At 44.0% G+C, this 23,053-nt stretch overlaps 1 protein-coding gene across 3 annotated transcripts in view; it reads right to left on the minus strand.

The window, feature by feature from the left end:
- The window catches only part of SNX31 (sorting nexin 31), a 66,131-nt gene that overhangs the window by 16,577 nt on the left and 26,501 nt on the right, over positions 1–23,053 (minus strand). For all 3 annotated transcript variants that reach the window (XM_073632048.1, XM_073632050.1, XM_073632049.1), the window contains exons 5-8: positions 12,262–12,372; positions 6,397–6,487; positions 3,398–3,485; positions 2,198–2,267 (exon numbers count right to left, since the gene is read on the minus strand). In XM_073632048.1, coding sequence (XP_073488149.1) covers positions 2,198–2,267; positions 3,398–3,485; positions 6,397–6,487; positions 12,262–12,372 — 360 coding nt within the window. The remainder of the gene's footprint in view (positions 1–2,197; positions 2,268–3,397; positions 3,486–6,396; positions 6,488–12,261; positions 12,373–23,053) is intronic.

The following is a 23,053-nucleotide window of genomic DNA, read 5'->3' on the forward strand; positions in this document are numbered from 1 at the left end:
TGCCCCTTAACCCATGCTGATGGGGACACCAGATTTAAGGGGGCACGCTGATGGGGACATCTGATTTAAGGGGGCACTCTGATGGGGACACCTGATGTAAAGGAGCATGCAGATGATGGCACCTAATGTAGGGGACACGCTGATGGGGACAAATAATGTAAGGGGACACACTGATGGGAGACACCAGATGTAAGGGAGCCTTCTGATGAAGAAACCTAATGGGAATACCTGATATAAAGGGGGTACCCTGATGGTGGCAACTGATTTATGGGGGTAGTCCGATAGGGGCACCCAACGTAATGAATTACTCTGGTAGGGGCACCTGATGTAAAAGGGAACCCTATTGTTGACATTTACATTCACAGAGTATTACCAGAGCGTGTGGAGGAAACCGTAAGAAAAGCACCAGAGAGCACGACTTGCGCCAAAAAAAATGGAAGGAAGACGTGTACAATCATATATGACACAGACTTGTGATTCGGACCTTGGCCGGAAATTCTTTTTAGTGACCCGACCTCCTTGAATTTTAATTCACTACCCCTGAGCTAGACAATTCATCTTGACTTCAGTATAGGGTATATATTCTCCAAAAAGTGTTGTTCAAAGGATCAGTGATAAAAGGTTCTGTCAACCAGACAACCGAAGGCCGAATCAGTATTCACAAAAGGATACAAAAAACATGGGTGTTGTAGAAATCATTATTGAATGCATGTTTGCACTTGGCAAGTCTCTCTTCAGGCCAACCAGCTGGTAAAACCTACCTCAGGAATGAGGATAGGTCCCTGTCCATGCATCAACCAACTCCACTCAGACATAGGAGAGGTTACCGGCAATGCCCAGCTCAGATGAAAAGGATGTAAACACCAAATAAGTGGTACAAAACCAGGTATCTAATCCACTTAGTCCTTGTATAGTAGCTTAGGCACATCTCAAATGTACTGCACATATGACATCCAATGTTTGTAAACAGTGAGCAATTTCCAGCTGAGGCCCCTTTCAAGATGGCAACAATACATAGTAAGGCACCCAAGTAGGCATCCAGAAGTGGGACAAGCGGGAAAAGAACGTACTTATCAGTTCTGATCCAGTCTGGTCTTATCCCCACAGGAGCTAAGAGGCTTCTCCAAAAGAAGAAGCCTGACCAGTTTCGCTGGTCAAACTGGCTGCATCAGTGGCATACAAGTCATACAAGTCCAGCTAAAATAAGGCAGTTTGTAGGTAGACCTTTCAGGAAATAGGTGATCCTGTTCAAAATCAGCCATAGAGTTGCCAGTAGGCGGGTGAATATTTCGACATTGGTGTAGGAGCATGTTAATTTGCTATGCTAGGCTACTTTATGCAGAGTAGAGTATACTGGAATTAGTCAGGAGGAATAAAGAAGTAGAAATCCTGGTACCTCGATGTCAAGAGGACTATATGGCACATATTAAATAATGATACAGTGTATGCATTATACAGTTTTGGAACATGTATAAATGTATCTGGGCAGCACAGTGGTGTAGTGGGTAGCACTCTCACCTAGCAGTAAAAAGGGTCGCTGGTTCAAATCCCAACTACCTGCCTGGAGTTTGCATGTTCTCCCTGTGCCTGCGTGGGTTTCCTCTGGGTACTCCAGTTTCCTCCCACGCTCCAAAGACATGCTGGTAGGTTAATTGGATCCTGTCTAAATTGGCCCTAGAATATGAATGTGAGTTAGGGACCTTAAATTGTAAGCTCCTTGAGAGTAGGGACCAATATGAATGTACAATGTATATGTAAAGTGCTGCGTAAATTGACAGCACTATAAAAGTACCTTAAATAAAGTACCTTAAATAATAATAAATTTTACGATCCATCAGTTATTTATTTTGTCATCATAATGTGACATTACAGTTTAATAATTCATTTTTGTTCAGTTAAAAAGAATATGCTATACTTAGATTTGATCCAAAGTGGTCATTATTGTATCCTACCAGTCCCTTAACATTTTAATCTGTGTGCCCAGAGGTGCCCCTGGTCTATTGGGACCCTAGAAATGATCTGCCATATAGAGTGGCAAAAGTGAAGATGAGAGGAGGCTTTGTAATGAGGATTTAGGTATATAACCTAAACAAGGTTTACCCCACCCTGAGTAACCTTTGCTGTAGAAAGAGAATGAAAGTACTGATATGACTTTTGTCAAAGAGTTTTATATGAAGGCTCAGTGTTCAATTCTTACCTGGCAATAAAGAAAATTAACTGCAGCTATACAGCCCATTAACATCACATCAGTATAGGGATCCATATACCTGAGAGACAGAAAGAATTACTGCAATAAGCTAAAATGTCAAACACGTGTGGTGCATATATTACCATTTACTGTATACCTTTGCCAAAACTCTGTGCAAAGATTTTAGGACCTGTTGGCAGGCTTTGGGCTTCTTGTGTTAATGGCAAGTGCATATTCCAAATATGTGAGACCATTCAAAGTTGACATTTAACCTACTGACAGCCATCTAAACTGTATCAACCTATTACAATCAGTTTTTGCATTCCTATTGACTTCTATGGGGAGATATGCAGTTCTGGCACAAACGAAAATCTAAACTGACAAAAGACTGGGATTACTGCATAATTAAAAAAAGAAAAAAAAATCATGGGTCCATTTCTGGATCTTAGATGTTGAGATGTCCCTCAGAGGAAGGAAAAACTGCTTTGTGGGCTATTCACCCAATCCATTATGTTTTTCTACCCATCCCAGCTGTCCTTCTCTTCCTCCACCACTCAGTCAGTCATTCTCTCCAACCGCCCCCCCCCCCCCCCATTTCATTTTATTCCTCCATTGCTCGCTTTCCCACCCATCCTCCATTCCTTGCCCTCCCTGCCTAGCTTAATTTCCTCTGCCACTGCACCCATTCTCCTTTCCTTCTCACCCAATTTTTTTTCCCTCCACGACTCATTATACTCCTACTACCTGACACTATCTATTCTTCCATTCCTACCACAACCCCTATGTAATGTTTTCAGGCTTCCATTGTAGCTCCAAACACCATCCTTTGGGGGGGGATGCATGCCCTCCACCAGGGGGACATTGAAAGTTACTGCTTTATCTGGCACCTTATGGTGCTCACTTCAGGGAAAACAACAATGTAGCCACAAATCGCAGGAATGCTCAATTTGATATTTATACTGTAGGTTTTATGTTGTTTCATAATATCACTGTCCTATTTTGTATACAGATTTGCTAGTAAACCCTCTAGTGGTGATCTTTGTCAGCGTGCAATCAGCTTTCATACTGAACTGTCAAGTTACACAATAGACTACCAATTAGAGTCACAAAGTTTAAAAATATGTTTTAAAACATCTGAACAGGCTTTTATTCAAGAACAAAGTAACAGAACTGGCGGAACCGTAAAAATAGGTTCTTGGTCACACTTACCACTTCCTAATATCAATCTGAAAACTGTCATCTTTAATGTTCCAAATTGTCACAAAAGGGATTTCAAAGTGCGCAATCCGCTTTATTACTACAGGCAAAATAAAAACAAAAACAGACCATGAATGCATTCCAAGAGGCATTTATCATAAAAGTGCAGTTGGATACAGTCATTTGAGTTCAAGTCTATTCATAAAGCAGTCCAATGTATTCGATTTTGATTCAGAACCTATTAATGGCACTTTTTTTTTTTTTTTTTATGAATGGGCTAAAATGAAAGATTATTCAAAGAATTCCAACTGAGAAGGTCGAGTAAAAGGTGAGGACATGAATGACTCACTTCACTGTAGAGTACAACAGGAAAAGCAATGTTTACATACAGTAACACCGACCATAAAATAAAAAGCAATAAAAAGAACGTCCTTGTTTTATAGGTTTGGTGTCTGTGCATTTTTATTTTTTTTTAATTTTTAGAGAATAGGAAAATCAAAAGAAAAACATGTGTTACAAGGGCAAAAGTTACTAGTTTTCACTCTTTTCCTAATTTCTTAAAAATCTTTAAAAACCATTTGTCATTTTTCTTCCACTTCACAATTATGTGCCACTTTGTGGTGGTCCATCACATAAAATGTCAATAAAATACATTTACATTTTTGGTTATAATGTGGAAAATTTCAAGGGGTATGAATACTTTTGCAAGGCACTGTAGGTTGTAATAGAGTTTTTTTTATATAGTATATCTTTTCCCCTAAGGTCTGTTCATTGGTTTTACATATTACCCATTAGGATTCACTACCAGTAGACTTCAAAAAGGAGGTCCGTTACTACAGGCTATAAATTTTCATTTCAATATATTTGAGTTTTCAAAATGAAATGACAAGAGATTGAACAGGCACATGTCATTACATAATAAGCAGTACAAGAACTACAGCAAGCCGTGTTATGTCATCATTTAAGGGTACTCGAACATAAAAGGAAGAGTTAACTATTTTGTGCTCAACAATGAGCATCATTTGAAATAAAGGCCATAATTTTAAGTACATGTAAATTAGTTAGTCCTATATAGGCACTGCTTTTTGTCTCTTTTTATAAACTGGGCATGGAATTTCAGGTTTGACAGTACCCATTTAAAAAAGGGCCCCTATCTTCTTGATTAAGGTAGAATGAAAATAAAATAATAATAATAATAATAATAATAATAATAATAATAATAATAAAAATAAATATATATATATATATATATATATATATATATATATATATATATATATATATATATATATATATATATATATATCTCAATTATATTATTTTCACCTTCATTTGAGTCCAGCTGTGTTTGATTATACTGATTGGACTTGATTAGGAAAGCCACACACCTGTCTATATAAGACCTTACAACTCACAGTGCATGTCAGAGCAAATGCGAATCATGAGGTCAAAAGGAACTGCCTGAAGAGCTCAGAGACAGAATTGTGGCAAGGCACAGATCTGGCCAAGGTTACAAAAAAATTTCTGCTGCACTCAAGGTTCCTAAGAGCACAGTGGCCTCCATAATCCTTAAATGGAAGATGTTTGGGACGACCAGAACCCTTCCCAGAGCTGGCCGTCCGGCCAAACTGAGTTATCGGGGGAGAAGAGCCTTGGGGAGAGAGGTAAAGAAGAACCCAAAGATCACTGTGACTGAGCTCCAGAGATGCTGTCGGGAGATGGGAGAAAGTTGTAGAAAGTCAACCATCACTGCAGCCCTCCACCAGTCAAGGCTTTATGGCAGAGTGGCCAGACAGAAGCCTCTCCTCAGTGCAAGACACATGAAAGCCTGCATGGAGTTTGCTAAAAAACACCCAAAGGACTCCAAGATGGTGAGAAATAAGATTCTCTGGTCTGATAAGACCAATATAGAACTTTTTGGCCTTAATTCTAAGCGGTATGTGTGGAGAAAACCAGGCACTGCTCATCACCTGTCCACTACAGTCCCAACAGTGAAGCATGGTGGTGGGAGCATCATGCTGTGGGGGCGTTTTTCAGCTGTAGGGACAGTACGACTGGTTGTAATCGAGGGAAAGATGAATGCGGCCAAGTAAAGGGATATCCTGGATTAAAACCTTCTCCAGAGTGCTCAGGACCTCAGACTGGGCCGAAGGTTTACCTTCCAACAAGACAATGACCCTAAGCACACAGCTAAAATAACGAAGGAGTGGCTTCACAACAACTCCGTGACTGTTCTTGAATGGCCCAGCCAGAGCCCTGACTTAAACCTAATTGAGCATCTCTGGAGAGACCTAAAAACATTTACCATCCAACCTGACAGAACTGGAGAGGATCTGCAAGGGGGAATGGCAGAGCATCCCCAAATCCAGGTGTGAAAAACTTGTTGCATCTTTCCCAAAAAGACTCATGGCTGTATTAGATCAAAAGGGTGCTTCTACTAAATACTAAGCAAAGGGTCTGAATACTTAGGACCATGTGATATTTCAGTTTTTTAATAAATCTGCAAAAATGTCAACAATTCTGTGTTTTTCTGTCAATATGGGGTGCTGTGTGTACATTAATGAGGAAAAAAATGAACTTAAATGATTATACATATACCCATTATCTAGGCCTCCTCTGTAACTGATGTATTTGTGTGTGTGGTTTGAGGTTTAAGTTTTCCCTTTTTTTTATTTTTTTTTTTTCAAATTTAAAAAAAAAAAAAAAAAAAAAAAACAAACACACACACAACTGTTCAAGTTATTATTTAAAGCACAAAAACACCCAGGACAAAATGAAAAACCACACTAAACAATTTAAAGCCCTTAAAAGTCTGAAACAAACACATAAAACCACCTTAAAAAGCACAAGTCTATAATTTCACTTTTCCCATTCACTCCAATGCATTTTGCTCAAAGAAAACATTTAATTTAAAAATCAGAAAATGTGGATGAGTTTGCAGTATAGAAGATACAGGAATACATATTCTGAGGAAAATGTGAAATATCTGACAGCTTGTCAATAATGCTTACCAGTGAATGGTCCATTGCTCTCTTTGTGTGTAATAAACAGACTAAAATATTCCTTCAATTCTCTGGACACTCCCAGTTTGTACAAAGCAGCCTGGAATATACAAATAAGATATAGTTGTGTACATTATAACCCCATTCAATTGTAAGGAAACAGACAATCATTTCTTTGAAATCAAATGTAAATTACACATTATGGCCTCTTTATGCCATCCACATATACAGAGATCTGAATCTTATGCCGTGTACACATGACCGGACTTTCCGGCAGAATAAACTGACGTTTTTTTCGACAGAGTTCTGACGGAGTTCCGCTGAAAGGGACTTGCCTACACACGATCACACCAAAGTTCGATCGTTTAGAACGCGATGACGTACGACGGGACTAGAAAAAGGAAGTTCAAAAGCCAGTGGCCAATAGCTGCCCTTGCGTCGTTTTTGGTCCGTCGGAACAGCATACAGGTGAGCGGTTTTCCCGATAGGAACTGATTCCATCAGAAAGATTTGAAACATGTTCTATTTCTAGGTCCGTCAGAATTTTCGAAAGAAAGTCAGATGAAGCCCACACACGATCGGAATGTCCGATGGAATGATTCCATCGGACCTTTACTGCCAGAAAGTCCGGTCGATTGTACGCGGCATTAGGCCCCTTTCACACGAACGGACCATTCAGGTCCGCCTGTCAGTTTTTTAGGCGGACCTGAACGGACGCTCCATGCAGGTCTATGGAGCAATGGATGTCAGCGGTTACCATGTCCGCCGACATCCGATCCACTAAAATCAGACGTATGGCCCTACATTCGCATCCGTCCTGGTGGATCGGATGAGAGCTGATGAAAACGGACATGCTGTCCGTTTCCGTCCGATCCCTCCATAGGAAAATCGGCGGCGCTCTGACAGGCCCCTTCCTGCTCAGTGAGCAGAGATGGACCTGTCATCCTCCGGCTCAGCGGAGATCAACCTGCTGAGCTGGCGGACAGAGCTGAGCGGATCCGCCTCGTGGGAATGAGGCCATAGCTTTCATGCATGATCACTCTTCATCCTCAGCTACTATACAAGTACAAAAACCAGCCGTAGGTGGTTTGAATCTCATCTAGTTCAGCAGGGACTGGCTGAGATTTGATCCATCTATGGGCAGGCTGATTGACTGGGAACAATTAGCCTGCCCATAGAAGGATCGAATCTCAACCAGCATGTCAGATTTCTAGAATGCAATTAGGCCACTTTCACACTGAGGTGCTGGCCGCGTTTACGGTAAAGCGTCGCTAAGATGACTGACATTTTAGCGGGGCTTTTAACCCCCGCTAGCAGACAAAAAAAAAAAGGGTTAAAAGCACCCACAAAGCGCCGCTACCGAAGCACTTTGCAGGCACTTCGGCAGCGCTGGCCATTAATTTCAATGGCAGGGCCATTTTGGAAGCGCTGTATTCACCGCTCCCGCACCGCAGCAAAAATGCTGCTCAGGACTTTTTTTCCTGTCCTGCAAGCGCAGCGCCCCAGTGTGAAAGCACTCGGGCTTTCACACTGGGGTTGCAGAAGAGGCAGTTTACAGGTGCTATTTTTAGCGCAAAAATGCCTCAGTGTGAAAGTGGCCTTATTGCCAGTGGCTATATCCACTAAGAGTAATCACCATGTTCTCCAGTCAGGGGCAGCTCCCCCCCCCCCCCACCGGGGGAACACAAACAGCTCCGTGGGAGGGATTCCCCCCCCCCCCATCAACACTAACCAGTGATTGCAGGAAAGAAATAACGCAGGTGTCTGATGGGGTCAAGTTTGTACATAAAAAAGGTGCCCACCTTTTGCAAGCAAGGTTAGTTAAATTTTGTGATTCAAATAATTAAATCTAACACAATATACTGTTTTTCAAATGGACCGAGTTCTGTAAAGACAGTCAGCAATACAAATGTGAATAGTTAGGCTTAAGTTATGATAATCTTGCAGACTTGCACCTTAATGGACAAAATGTAATTGCATCAAGCTTGTGACGCTTCAGAGATCATTCAGAGTTGACTGTAGGTGCAGCTGGCCTGCAGTTGACTTCCTTCTGACCTACTGCAAGATGTTTTTGCTTTCACATTAGGCTTGTAGGAAGGTAGAAGCAGTTCTGAAGCAAACAAATGCCTGTTGATAGTGGCATTTAATCAGCTCTACTTATTTTGTCCATGGAGGACTCCATAGCTAAGAGGCCACCTGAGATCTGACAGTTTCTAGGGGGTCTATAACAGTATCATGCCGGATATCTATACTGATATGGACTGGGTAATGTGTTAGGAATGAAAGGATGCCACATTGTTTGATGAAAATCAACCTACAGAGGGCTTAATTCAAAGACACCCTGAAAATGCTCATCTTTTCTGACTGTTTTTCACTAGTTTTGCATAGCTAGGGTCAGTATCACTACAGGTAGCATGAGGCGATACTTGGACCTTAGAGGTTGCACAGACAGTCCAACTGCTCCAGGATGGCACATCAATACATGCCAATGCCAGAAGGTTTGCTGTGTTTCCCAGCACAGTCTCAAGAGCATGGAGGAGATTCCAGGAGACAGGCAGTTACTCTATGAGAGTTGGACAGGGTCGTAGAAGGTCCCTAACCCACCAGCAGGACCGGTATCTGCTCCTTTGTGCAAGGAGGAACAGGATGCGCACTGCCAGAGCCCTACAAAATGACCTCCAGCAGGCCACTGGTGTGAATGTCTCTGACCAGTTTAGAAACAGACTTCATGAGGGTGGGCTGAGGGCCCGACTTCCTCTAGCGGGCCTTATGCTCACTGCCTAGCACCGTGGAGCTTGATTGGCATTTGCCATTAAACACCAGAATTGGCAGGTCTGCCACTGGCGCCCTGTGCTTTTCACAGATGAGAGTAGGTTCACCCTGAGCACGTGACAGACATGAAAGGGTGTGGAGGCTGCCTGTAACATTGTTCAGCATGACCGGTTTGGTGGTGAGCCAGTAATAGTCTGGAGAGGCATATTCATGGAGGGATGCACAGACCTCTGCAGGCTAGACAAAGGCACCCTGACTGACATTAAATTTTGGGATGAAATCCTTTGACCCATTGTCAGACCCCTGGTGCAGTGGGTCCTGGGTTCCTCCTGGTGCAAGACAAAGCCTGGTCTCATGTGGACAGAGTATGCAGCCAGTTCCTGGAGGATGAAGGAATTGATACCACTGAATGGTCCCCACACCTCTGGGACATTATGTTTTGGTCCATCTGATGCTGCCAGGTTGCACCTCAGTCTGTTCAGAAGCTCAGCGATGCCCTGGTCCAGATCTGAGAGGAGATACCCCAGGACACCATCTGTCATCTCATTAGAAGCATCCCCCGAAATTGTTGTTAGGCATGCATACAAGCACTGGGGGCCAGAAACTACTGAGTACCATTTTGAGTTGCTGCAATGAAATTTCAGCAAAATGGACTAGCCTGCTGCGTCGTTTTTTTTCACTTTGATTTTCGGGTGTCTTTAAATTCAGACTTCTGTAGGTTGATAATTTTCATTTCCATCAAACGATGTGGCATCCTTTCATTCCTAACACATTACCCAGTCCATATCAGTATAGATATCCAGCATGATATTTTTCCCCATTGAGATCTGTGTTTTTAAAGCATTCCTTTAATTTTTTTGAGGTGTGTATGTATATATAATTTTATTTATTCCAGGACCAAAAATGAACTGGGAGCGAAATGCAGAAACCGAACATTTTTCTTTTAGTTCAAACATATCTTCATATAAAGCTGACGTCAATGTATGACAAAACGCATAAGGCGAGACCTAATGCATGACGCAAGCAAGCTGGACACCGCAGCCATCTTGGAATTTGAGGCTGATGCGCATTTTAGACTGTTTACATGTGAGTGAGCATTTGTATATAATAAAGCAAGCAGTGAGTTGGAGTGCAGTTCCTTGGGCAGATGTCTGTTCTTTGAGCACTACAAGGTGTGATTGACCACTCTATAAAATTTGAGGGTCCATTCCCTTTGCTAAGGAGGAGATTTGCCTATATCACAGTGGTGTGGTGTGGATTTATTTTATCACACTAAAACTGGTGCGGGGTTTCTACTTTCTGACATCTAGGTCACATAAATGTATTGATTGATAAATAAGTACTGCATACCACCTGTATATATCTTCAAATAACACAATGATACTGTGTTATGGGAACCAAAACCATATTTCATAACGTGGACATTTGAACTTGAGGAGGGGTGAGGATGGCCCAAAACTGCTGCCCCTAAGGCAGGGGTCTTCAAACTATGGCCCTCCAGTTGTTCAGGAACTACAATTCCCATCATACCTAGTCATGTCTGTGAATGTCAGAGTTTTACAATGCCTCATGGGATGTGTAGTTCCGCAGCAGCTGGAGGGCCGTAGTTTGAGGATCCCTGCCCTAAGGCTTCAGATCACTTTGTTATATGAAGATATTTTTGTCTGTAGGACAGAGTTTGGAGCCCATCTGGCTGGTTGAGGAGTTGTTTATTACAACATGCAACTTCCCTATTGAATTTACAATACATACAGTAAATAAAGATTGAAATTAAAGGTTTGGAGAGAGAGTCTCTTCAATTGTTGTCTCTTGATAACTTGTCTTTTTTTTTTTTTTTTAATCACTTGCTTACAGGCCACTTAAACCCCCCTCCTATCCAGACCAATTTTCAGCTTTCAGCGCTGACGCACTTTGAATGACAATTGCGCGATCATACAAAACTGTACTCAAATGAAATTTTTATCATTTTTTCCCCACAAATAGAGCTTTCTTTTGGTGGTATGTGATCACCTCTGCGGTTTTTATTTTTTGTTACAAAAAATGTAAAAAGACCGAATTTTTTAAAATATTTTGTTATAAAATTTTAAAAAGGATTTTCTGTTAAAAAAAAAAAAAAAAAAAGGGTAATTTATCTCCTTCATTGATGTACGCTGATGAGGCGGCACTGGTGGGCACTGATCTGGTACATTGATAGGCAACACTGCTAGGTTGCACTGATTGGCATCACTGGTGGGCATTGATAGGTGACACTTGTGGGCATTGATAGGTGGCACTTGTAGGCATTGATAGTTGGCACTGGTGGGCACTGTCAGGTGGCAATGTCAGGTGGCACTGGCAGGGGGTACTGGTGGCACAATTGAGGCATTATTGCCTCCTCCTCCTCGGGACCGATGTCCCTTGCTAATGAGCCGGTGATCGCGTCAGCGCGAGGAGACCCGGCCCCTTACTTGGATCGGTGATCAGCCGAGTCTCAGTGACTCGGTGATCACATCGCGCTCGGTGCGCGCCCTGCAGGGCGCGTGCACAGGGGAGGCCGTCATATGACGGCCTCCCGGGAATTAAGGTCCGCGCTGTAGCCATCATTCGGCTATAGCGCGGATATCAAGCGGTTAAAGTTAGAAATGTTATTTTGCAATCTGAGCACAAGAGAGTTCAGAACACATGGACCATGCTTTCCCCATACTAAACATTAGAATTCAGAGCATTTTAAACCTGTACTTTCCATGTGGCATTGCAAGCATTCAGAACACGCTTAACTTGATTCTCAGGTAATAAAACTATTGTGTAATCTGGTATCGGGGTCAATGAAAGTTAGGTAAACATGATATTCAGATAAGTATTGTGCCTTGAAAAGCAAGCTGTAGATAAAAACAGACTCTTGATCAGTTTACAGCCAACAAGAAAAGGTGCAAAATATTAGGAACGATTGATGATATACAAGACAGAAAAGTTTCCTGCATACAAGTCAACTTGCAACATTTGGTTCAAAGTCTCATTTGCATATATTACGTACACCAAAGCCAAGGTAGCTTTGCATAATGTGATACAACTGTACAGGAGGATAAACACGATTGTACAGGTAACCTACATACAGGTAATTACCTCCAGCACTCTCTCAGCAGTATCAGATGACTGACCATCCACTTGAACTTGCCTGCCATCGGGCAAGTAGACCTTGAGGATCAATGAGACTTTGGGCATCTTAAAAGTTCCCTGTTAAAAAAAAATAAAATAAAAAAGTAAAAGCATTTTGAGTAGTACTGGAACAAAAAAAAAAAAGTGCTAAATACAATATTCATAAAAAGTACAACAAATACGGGACAGTACAGGTATGGTATCTGTCATCCAGAGATCCAGAATGCAAGAAGTGTTAAAAACAAACAAAAAAAAAAAAATATTTTATGTTGCTTTTGTGCAAAAATTATACACAGAATGCTTCCTAAATCAGCACTGACCACACCAGTTTCTTTGCACTGCTTTACTGAATAAGTCCAACTGCATTATTGCTGTAGTGATGCACACATTTACTAGGAATACTGCTTATTCTTTAACCGCTTGCTGCCCAGCCGGCTGTCATGACGGCCAGGCGGCGCGGCTCTCGTTCTGGGAGGGCGTCATATGACGCCCTCGCCTTCCTGGCCCACCAGGGGGCGCGCGTGCACCGCCGGCGATGGCATGCGCCCGCAGTGTCACTGGGGACCTGATGCTGCGATGTCTGCCGGGCCCCCGAGATTGCCCGGTAACAGCAGGACCGTAGATCTGTGTGTGTAAACACACAGATCCACGTACTGTCAGGTGAGGAGGAGACCAATGGTGTGTTCTCAGTACAGAGGAACACCGATCGGTCTCCTCCCCTTGTGAGTCCCCTCCCCCTACAGTTAGAAACACTCCCTAGGAAACATAATTAACCCCTTGATCACCCCCTAGTGTTAACCCCTTCCTTGCATTTTTATAGTACTGATCGCTTTTTAAAATGTGAATGGTCCTAAAAATGTGTCAAAAGTGTCCGATATGTCCGCCACAATATCACAGTCACAATGATAAAAAAAAAAAAAAAAAAAAAAAAAAAAAAATCGCAGATCGCCACTGTGACGAAAATATAAGCGTAGGATAGTTTTGCCTTAACTAGATGTGGTGTGATCTGTAGATGTAGTTTAATTCTGGGTTATTAGAAATATAGTATTCTATGTCAGTCATGCACATATGTTCTTTCATTAGCATTTGAAAAGTACAGAGATAGTTTTTTCTAGGATCTAAGTGACACCTAGATGCCAATAAAAGTTCCCATTTGAGTAAACATAGATTGCCACCTTCCTGAGGCTCAAAGGAATCTGCTAGTCATCTTGGCTACACAGATCTGCAGGGGGCATTCACAAGGCTCCGGACAGTCTGTAAGCTTTGATTAATATCAAGAGATCTAAGGAACCATTTTTATCTCTCATAAAAGCTAAAATATTAACGGCAGAGAGATGAAAATAATTCCTTTTGATCGTACACGTGATGGGTTACGTGTACATGTAACTCTGTATGTTTAGCAGGTGTGGAATCCTAGAGAACCACACAAAACCGTTATATGGCGCCTGATTGCGGCAGGCAGTGATTGGTACTGTTGCGATCGGCATGATGCGCTGGTATCGGAAATCCTATCCATGACCCAGCAATCAGTGCCGTTCTGGGCCAATGTGACTCTGGTCATTTCAGAACACAAAACATTTGTGGGCCGAGACAGGAACACCCCCCCCCCAGGGTTGATTGGCCCAGGGCTAAAGTCCAGCCCGCATCCATATTTCAATAAATTGGGTAGCCTGAGATATGGACATTGTTCTTCCACGAAGCCAGTTCGAAACTGGGGAGTTCCCACATGTTCCAGTATGCTTCTACTAACGAATAGACTTGGGTAAAGTTTATTTCTGTTTTTATCCCTTTTTATTTTCATAGCAAATTGCCAATTGTGTGTCTTTCTGCATTTTTTGTATCTTTTTTCGTAACTCCTTTTTCTTTGTATATCTTTTATGCACTGCCCACTTTCGGGATATTAAATGATAAAATTAATAAGTGACTTCTGTGTACTAAGCTAGGACTCATATCTCTGGAGAGGTTGTTGTATTTTAGTGCCTAAGTACTCGGTTTAAGTTACGTACCAATCGGTATGCAATTGCACTGTGTGTTGGCAGATTGCATGCAGATTGTAAGCTAACAGATCTTCCAGACAGAGATCTGTGTGTGTGGTGGCTCAGCAGACCAGTCTGCGGACAAACTGTTGGGTGGTGGCAGGCTATCGTTTATTGTGTGTCTGGTGTGTGGGTGTGGGGACAGTGGGAAGAGTGATTAACACCGGGGTTCAAGCTTGCAGGATAGCTGGAGGAATCCTAGAAGTGTGTAGTAGTTGCTAGATTGCTCCCCAACCCTTAGAGTGCACCAGATTGTATGTAAGATTTGTATCTGCCTGTGTGTGGTCAGCTAGCTGGATTGGAGTGGAGTCTCCCTCTAGTGGTGGCCAAAGGTAGTGCAGGCTGTGCAAATACTACAGCCAGTCTTACATGCGCAGTAGAAGTTCCCCCTTATTCCCCTAGTTCCTCATATACCCCGGTCACGGAACGCACGTCGCGGTTGGTTAGTCGCCGTGGGGTGTGAATTCGTGACAGATTGGCGGCAGCGAGCGGAATTTGCTTAGTACATTAGTACATGGTTTATTCATTTAACCTGTGTACTAAAGGTTGGAAGCTTGTTAGAAGCAACTGACCTACAGAAGCTCACTCAGTGCATAATTTTTGTTTTGTAGAAGACATACTTGGCTATTTGCTCCCCACCCCCTCTTGTTTTTTCTTTTCTATCTTTTATTTGGGCAAAAAACTTGGAGATGGTAACCCACGAGATGATATGCTGGTACAAGAGGCAATCCGAAGAGACCGCGATTGACCTCTGTGAGCTAAGAGGCATCAGTACAGTCGGCAAGACGAGGACCCAGCTTTTATGTGCGTTGATAGAGGATGACCATGAACAGTTCACTATGGCATCTAAACCCAGAGACTGTGCCATTTCAGATGACTGTGTGAGACAGCATGATTCTGTTCTCAAACCCTCTCAGTGGAAGAAATCACTACAGCAGATGAAGCAAAGAGAGAGAGAGCACAAACTGAACAGTACCCAAATCCAGCATGGAAATGCAACATCACCTCCATCTGCATCAAGAACTACAAGAGCCAGACCTACATCTGTGGAAACCTTGAAGTGTTTTGTCTGTAACCAAGGTGGACATTACTCGAGCCTTTGTCCAAAGAGGAGGAGGCCTAGCCCACCAGCAAGTGTGAAAAGTGCACCCCCTACTGTGTTGCTTGTTGGGGAAAATGTAGGAGACCGAGCGGATAACCTGCAGCCAGTTACCGCAAGTAACAGCGTTACAGTCGGACTCCGAGGTATGGGATCAGAGGATGTCCTAGCTCTTCCAGGATTGAGGAGCTGTGAGGATGTGATCCCAGGGGAAGCCATGGTTGTCACAGGAGGTGGAGGAGCCATCCCTGCCGTGCCTATGGCTTGTGTTTCGTTGAACCTGGACTCTGAAAGCCAAGTGAAAGAAGTGGGCAGAGCAGATCCCACGTATGTAGGAGGCCATGCGGATAGCCTGCAGCTGGTTACCGCAGGTAACAGTGTTACAGTTGGACTCCAAGCTATGGGATCCATGGATGTCCTAGCTCTTCCAGGATTGAGGAGCTGTGAGGATGTGATCCCAGGGGAAGCCATGGTTGTCACAGGAGGCGGAGGAGCCATCCCTGCCATGCCTATGGCTTGTGTTTCGTTGAACCAGGAATCTGAAAGCCAGGTGAAAGAAATGGGCAGAGCAGATCCCACAAATGTAGGAGGCCGTGCGGATACCCTGCAGCTGGTCACTGCAGGTAATAATGTTTCAGTCGGACTCCGAGATACGGGATCCACGGATGTCCTAGCTCTTTCAGGATTGAGGAGCCATGAGGATGTGGTCCCAAAGAAAGCCACAGTTATCACAGGGGTTGGAGGAGTCATCCCTGTGTTACCAACCGCTTGTGTTGCTTTGCTCAGAGGATCAAAAAGCAAAGTGAGAGAAGTAGGCATAGCAGATGCCAGTAATGTACTATCGAGTACTGACCGGGTGCAGTTGGTAGCCCGCTATGAGCCAAATTCAGCCCCCTTGGAACCTGCATCTCCACCTGAAGCCCCGGATTCACGTAAAGTACTGTTGGGTGACTCAGTGCACGTTGGGAACTCTGGGGAGGGTCAGGGGACTAGTGACTGTGTGCCAGGTCCAGGCCCTAATGGGTTTCTGGAGCCAAGGCCCAGAGAGGAAACTAAAGTCACAATGAACTCTGAAATTGATAATGTTTTGTGTGATGTAAAAAGTCATGATCTGTGCTGCGCAGACGCTCCCTCTGCTGCAGTGGTGACTCCCGGGGCCCACCAGTCTGCCCCGAACTGGTCATTGCCCACTGCTACAGAGGGACAGTCTGTGAAAGGGCCCAATCCAACTGGGTCGGACCCTTGTGAACTTGGTCAAGCAGGCCTGAGGTCCCCTCACCCTGTTGTCTCCCTGGCGTCTGTGGCAGATCGCTCTGAGTCCCCTGAGGCTGTTAAAATTGACATCAGCCTGGAGGAGTACAGAGGTCTGGCTGATGGACTGCCAGTTGGGGATGGCGGGATGAGGGTGTATGGGGAACGGGACTGTGACTCTGTAACCACTTGTAAAGAAAAGGAATGTTTTGAAGTACCTGCTGAAAAGGAAAACTGTGTTTCAATAGATCCTGGTAAGGACAAGCAAGGTGTGCTTGTAACCTTATGTGAGGCAAAGTCTTCTGTGGCTTGCTCCTCTGCCATCATAGCTACCAATACTTCCATTGTGGATTCTGGGCTGTGCATCACAGAGGAAAGACCACAGGGTGAGGGGGCAAATCTGATCCTATTTGACTCTACTCCCTTGGCAGTTGCGGTTGACCGCACTGAGTTCTTAGGGGATGATACATTTGTTGCCAGCCCAGAAGAACTCAGGTGTTGTGCCAACAGATGCTCTGCTGAGGATGGAGTAGGAGTATGGGATGTGGGTCAAAGGACAACCCCCGGTGGAATTCAGTCTTCTGTGATCTTCTCCTCTGTCACCACAGTTGCGAGTACTGCTATTGCGGATTCATTGCTGTGTGTCACTGAGGGAATATTACAGGGTGACAGGGCAAATTTGGCCCCATCAGGGCCTACCATCTCAGCGGCTGCAGCTGACAACACCGGGTACTTTCTGGCTGATAAGTCTGATGTTAGCCCAGAGGAACTGAGGTGTTGTGCTGGCAGGCCTTCTGCTGAGGAGGACAGAGTAGGAGAGTGTGACACGGGTCAAAGGATGACCCCTGGCAGAATAAAGTGTTTTGTGGCTTCATCCTCTGTCCCTACAGCTATGAGTACAATGATTGAGGATTTGTTGCTGTGCATAACAGGGGAAGAACCACAGGATTATGGGGGAAAACTGACCCCATCTGAATCTGCTCCTACAGAGGCTGCAGCTGATGGCACTGCGTTCCTACAGGCTGATATGTTTGGTGTCAGCGTAGAGGAATTCAGGGGTTGTGCTGGCAGGCCTTCTGTTGAGGCAGAAAAAGAAAAAGTGTGGGAGACAGGCCAAAGGGTGGAGGCCCTGGTACCCAGGTCATGGAACCAGGCCCAGACCACCCAGGGACGGCCTTATGCCAGGCTCAAACATCTGGTTGTGGTAGCTCATAGAGTACCACCAGATGGCCAGGGCCAATGGCTGAGAATGCTGACAGCACACAATGACAAATTTGTCTGTACCCTTTCAGTAGGTAGTCAGTGGCCAGTGGATGAAGTGGATCCGCAGGGCAATCTACTGGCCAATCCTGATCCAGACCCGTTAGGATCAGTCAGAGAGGGGTGTGGTCGCCCTCTCCTATCTGCAAAGGGACAGGCTGAAATGTCGGTGGTGCCAAGCTTCAGTTGGGGGAACCTTCACCCCCATCTTAGGGAATCTTCCATGCAGACGCGTTAGCTGACCCGTTTAGGCTCAGCTGTGCGTCATCTGGAAGGGGGAGATGTGACGAAAATATAAGCGTAGGATAGTTTTGCCTTAACTAGATGTGGTGTGATCTGTAGATGTAGTTTAATTCTGGGTTATTAGAAATATAGTATTCTATGTCAGTCATGCACATATGTTCTTTCATTAGCATTTGAAAAGTACAGAGATAGTTTTTTCTAGGATCTAAGTGACACCTAGATGCCAATAAAAGTTCCCATTTGAGTAAACATAGATTGCCACCTTCCTGAGGCTCAAAGGAATCTGCTAGTCATCTTGGCTACACAGATCTGCAGGGGGCATTCACAAGGCTCCGGACAGTCTGTAAGCTTTGATTAATATCAAGAGATCTAAGGAACCATTTTTATCTCTCATAAAAGCTAAAATATTAACGGCAGAGAGATGAAAATAATTCCTTTTGATCGTACACGTGATGGGTTACGTGTACATGTAACTCTGTATGTTTAGCAGGTGTGGAATCCTAGAGAACCACACAAAACCGTTATATGGCGCCTGATTGCGGCAGGCAGTGATTGGTACTGTTGCGATCGGCATGATGCGCTGGTATCGGAAATCCTATCCATGACCCAGCAATCAGTGCCGTTCTGGGCCAATGTGACTCTGGTCATTTCAGAACACAAAACATTTGTGGGCCGAGACAGGAACACCCCCCCCCCAGGGTTGATTGGCCAAGGGCTAAAGTCCAGCCCGCATCCATATTTCAATAAATTGGGTAGCCTGAGATATGGACATTGTTCTTCCACGAAGCCAGTTCGAAACTGGGGAGTTCCCACATGTTCCAGTATGCTTCTACTAACGAATAGACTTGGGTAAAGTTTATTTCTGTTTTTATCCCTTTTTATTTTCATAGCAAATTGCCAATTGTGTGTCTTTCTGCATTTTTTGTATCTTTTTTCGTAACTCCTTTTTCTTTGTATATCTTTTATGCACTGCCCACTTTCGGGATATTAAATGATAAAATTAATAAGTGACTTCTGTGTACTAAGCTAGGACTCATATCTCTGGAGAGGTTGTTGTATTTTAGTGCCTAAGTACTCGGTTTAAGTTACGTACCAATCGGTATGCAATTGCACTGTGTGTTGGCAGATTGCATGCAGATTGTAAGCTAACAGATCTTCCAGACAGAGATCTGTGTGTGTGGTGGCTCAGCAGACCAGTCTGCGAACAAACTGTTGGGTGGTGGCAGGCTATCGTTTATTGTGTGTCTGGTGTGTGGGTGTGGGGACAGTGGGAAGAGTGATTAACACCGGGGTTCAAGCTTGCAGGATAGCTGGAGGAATCCTAGAAGTGTGTAGTAGTTGCTAGATTGCTCCCCAACCCTTAGAGTGCACCAGATTGTATGTAAGATTTGTATCTGCCTGTGTGTGGTCAGCTAGCTGGATTGGAGTGGAGTCTCCCTCTAGTGGTGGCCAAAGGTAGTGCAGGCTGTGCAAATACTACAGCCAGTCTTACATGCGCAGTAGAAGTTCCCCCTTATTCCCCTAGTTCCTCATATACCCCGGTCACGGAACGCACGTCGCGGTTGGTTAGTCGCCGTGGGGTGTGAATTCGTGACAGCCACCATTACTAGTAAAAATAAATAAATAAAAATCCTATAAATCTATGCCCTAGACGCTATAACTTTTGCGCAAACCAATCAATATACGCTTATTGCGATTTTTTTTTTTACCAAAAATATGTAGAAGAATACATATCAGCCTAAACAGGAAAAAATTTGTTTAAAAAAATAAATAAAATGGATATTTATTATAGCAAAAAGTAAAAAAATATTGTGTTTTTGTTCAAACTCGTCATTATTCTTTGGTTTATAGCGCAAAAAATAAAAACCATAGGAGGTGATCAAATACCACTAAAAGAAAGCTCTATTTGTGGGGGGGGGGGGGGGGGATCAGTTTGGGGTGGAGGGCTTTGGACTCCAATCAGGTTTAATTTTACATCCAAAATATGAGCCTAACATAGAACATAGCCATAAAGGCTGACTTGCTTTGATAAAGCGCAGGAGCGCAAAACATGCAAGTCACGGTCGCCACGGCTACTTTGAGCTTGCAATCCGCCTAGCTTCCTGGTACACCTCATTTCTGTCCCTGACCCTGCTTCCTGGCTTCCGGATTCAGTGCGCGCCATCCAGAGCGCCCTCCGGCACGCCAGGTTCCAGCCAGCTTGACCGAGGTCGTTCAGAGGCGCGATCTACAATACACCTCCTGTATCACAGAGAGTCTGATATTCTGAATACAGCCACTAAGTGCACCTTAGAGAGCGGTGTCTCTCCACCTCTATTTTTCTCCCTGCACATTGAGTCTGACAATTAGGATCGGAGCTTGGAGCACACTTACTGACATTAACCCCTTGTCATCTGGAAGTCATGGTGGTATCCTATATACTAATTTTCGGATTACTTCAACCATAATAATGAGTTGTGCTTATGAAGTCTAATAATTTTATCATTTCATTTTTTCATTGACAGTTTTTAATTTCAAAACTCAGCATGCATCCAATAAATGAACTTTATTGATTATACCATCAGCAATAGTTCTTTACTACTGGTCCCATTGAGCGCTGCATTTTTGTTTATAAAGGCTGACTTAACTTTTAAAGTGAGCCATTGAGAATAGAAACATTTCTGCTTTCGTTGCAGGCCAATGGTTTCTACCAGATGGGCTGTAAACACGGAAACAGGTAATCAGTAGGGGTGGTCCAGTGCAGGGTCATCTTTCAGTGATGGGAATTTTTACTACAGCACTGTGTTTATGATCTCTTTCATTAGGTTATGTCTCTCCTCTGGTCAGGTTAAGACGACATACAGGCCATTCCTCTTACAAGTTCCACCTGCTAACCTTTACTCAATTACAGGATACTGTAGTGGTGTGGAGGTCAGCAGAACCAGAGAGTGATGCAGGGAACCCAAGAGATTGACATCACCGGAGGTGTAGTTTGCCCAGCAAACTTCAGAGGACTATATATATATATATATATATATTTTCTTTTTTTTATTATGACACTTTACTACAATGTAAAACAGTGAGTGTACAGCTTGTATAATAGTGCAAATTTGCTGTCCCCTCAAAACAACAACACACAGCCATTAATGTCTAAACCGCTGGTAACAAAAGTGAGTACACCCCTAAGTGAAAATGTCCAAATTGGGCCCAAAGTGTCAATATTTTGTGTGGCCACCATTATTTTTCAGCACTGCCTTAACCCTCTTGGGCATGTAGTTCACCAGAGCTTCACAGGCTGCCACTGGAGTCCTTCCATTCTTCCATGATGACATCACGGAGCTGGTGGATGTTAGAGACCTTGTGCTGCTCCACCTTCCGTTTGGGGATGCCCCACAGATGCTCAATTGAGTTTAGGTCTGGAGACATGCTCGGCCAGTCCATCACCTTTACCCTCAGCTTCTTTAGCAAGGCAGTGGTCGTCTTGGGGGTGTGTTTGGGGTCGTTATGTTCGAATACTGCCCTGTGGCACAGACTCCGAAGGGAGGGGATCATGCTCTACTTCAGTATGTCACAATACAGGTTGGCATTCATGGTTCCCTCAATGAACTGTAGCTCCCAAGGGCCAGCAGCACTCATGCAGCCCCAGACCATGTCACACCCACCACCATGCTTGACTGTAGGCAAGACACACTTGTCTTTGTACTCCTCATCTGGTTGCCGCCACACACACTTGACACCATCTGAACCAAATTTTTTTATCTTTGTCTCAGACCACAGGACATGGTTCCAGTAATCTATGTCCTTAGTCTGCTTGTCTTCAGAAAACTGTTTATGGGCTTTCTTGTGCATCATCTTTAGAAGAGGCTCCTTTCTGGGACAACAGGCATGCAGACCAATTTGATGCAGTGTGTAGTGTATGGTCTGAGCACTGACAGGCTGACCCCCCACCCCTTCAACCTCTGCAGCAATGCTGGCAGCACTCATACATATATTTCCCAAAGACAACCTCTGAAAATGATGCTGAGAATGTGCACTCAGCTTCTTTGGTCGACCATGGCGAGGCCTGTTCTGAGTGGAACCTGTCCTGTTAAACCGCTGTATGGTCTTGGCCACCAGCAAAGTTTCAGGGTCTTGGCAATCTTCTTATAGCCTAGGCCATCTTTGACGCCTCCTATCACTTCCGCCACCACCACAATATGCCGCCTCCTCCCCACCATGTTTACAGTGCTCCACTGTCCCACCCGCGGGCCCGGTACTGTCATGGCGGGTGTCGCTGGGAGAGGTGACGGGACCTTAGCGGACCGCCATCCACTCACCCTCCCTCTTGTACACAGACCAGGAGTGACGGGTAGGACATCACTTCCTGGATCGGAGCTGTCATTCTCCAGCTGTGTTGCATCAGCTGCAGTGGATTAGAAAGGAGACATCCAGGGTCTAATAGCCCCTGGGTGTCTTAATAAAAGAGAACCTGTTACCTATATGCGATCACGTAGGGGGCTTTTGGTCCCATATGCCAGTGGTTCTCAACCTCAGTCCTCCCAACAGGTCATGTTTTCAGGCTTTCCATTATTTTGCACAGATGATTTGATCAGTTTCCCTGCCTTAGTAATTACCACAGCCATTACATCTGATGGAAATCCTAAAAACATGACCTGTTGGGGGTAATTGTGGAGTGAATTTGAGAAACATAGCCCTAAGTAATAGCAATAAAAGTCATGTAAAAATAAAAAATAAACCAAAAAATTTTTAAAAGGGGTTGTAAACCCTCTTGTTTTTTCACCTTAATGCATCCTATGCATTAAGGTGAAAAAAACTTGACACTGACCAGCCCCCCCATTTTACTCACCTGAGCCTGTTCGTTCCCATGGAGACACGCTCTACCTCTCTACCC

This window comes from Aquarana catesbeiana, linkage group LG05, assembly GCF_042186555.1.
Source record: "Aquarana catesbeiana isolate 2022-GZ linkage group LG05, ASM4218655v1, whole genome shotgun sequence".
In the NCBI taxonomy this organism is placed as follows: domain Eukaryota; kingdom Metazoa; phylum Chordata; class Amphibia; order Anura; family Ranidae; genus Aquarana; species Aquarana catesbeiana.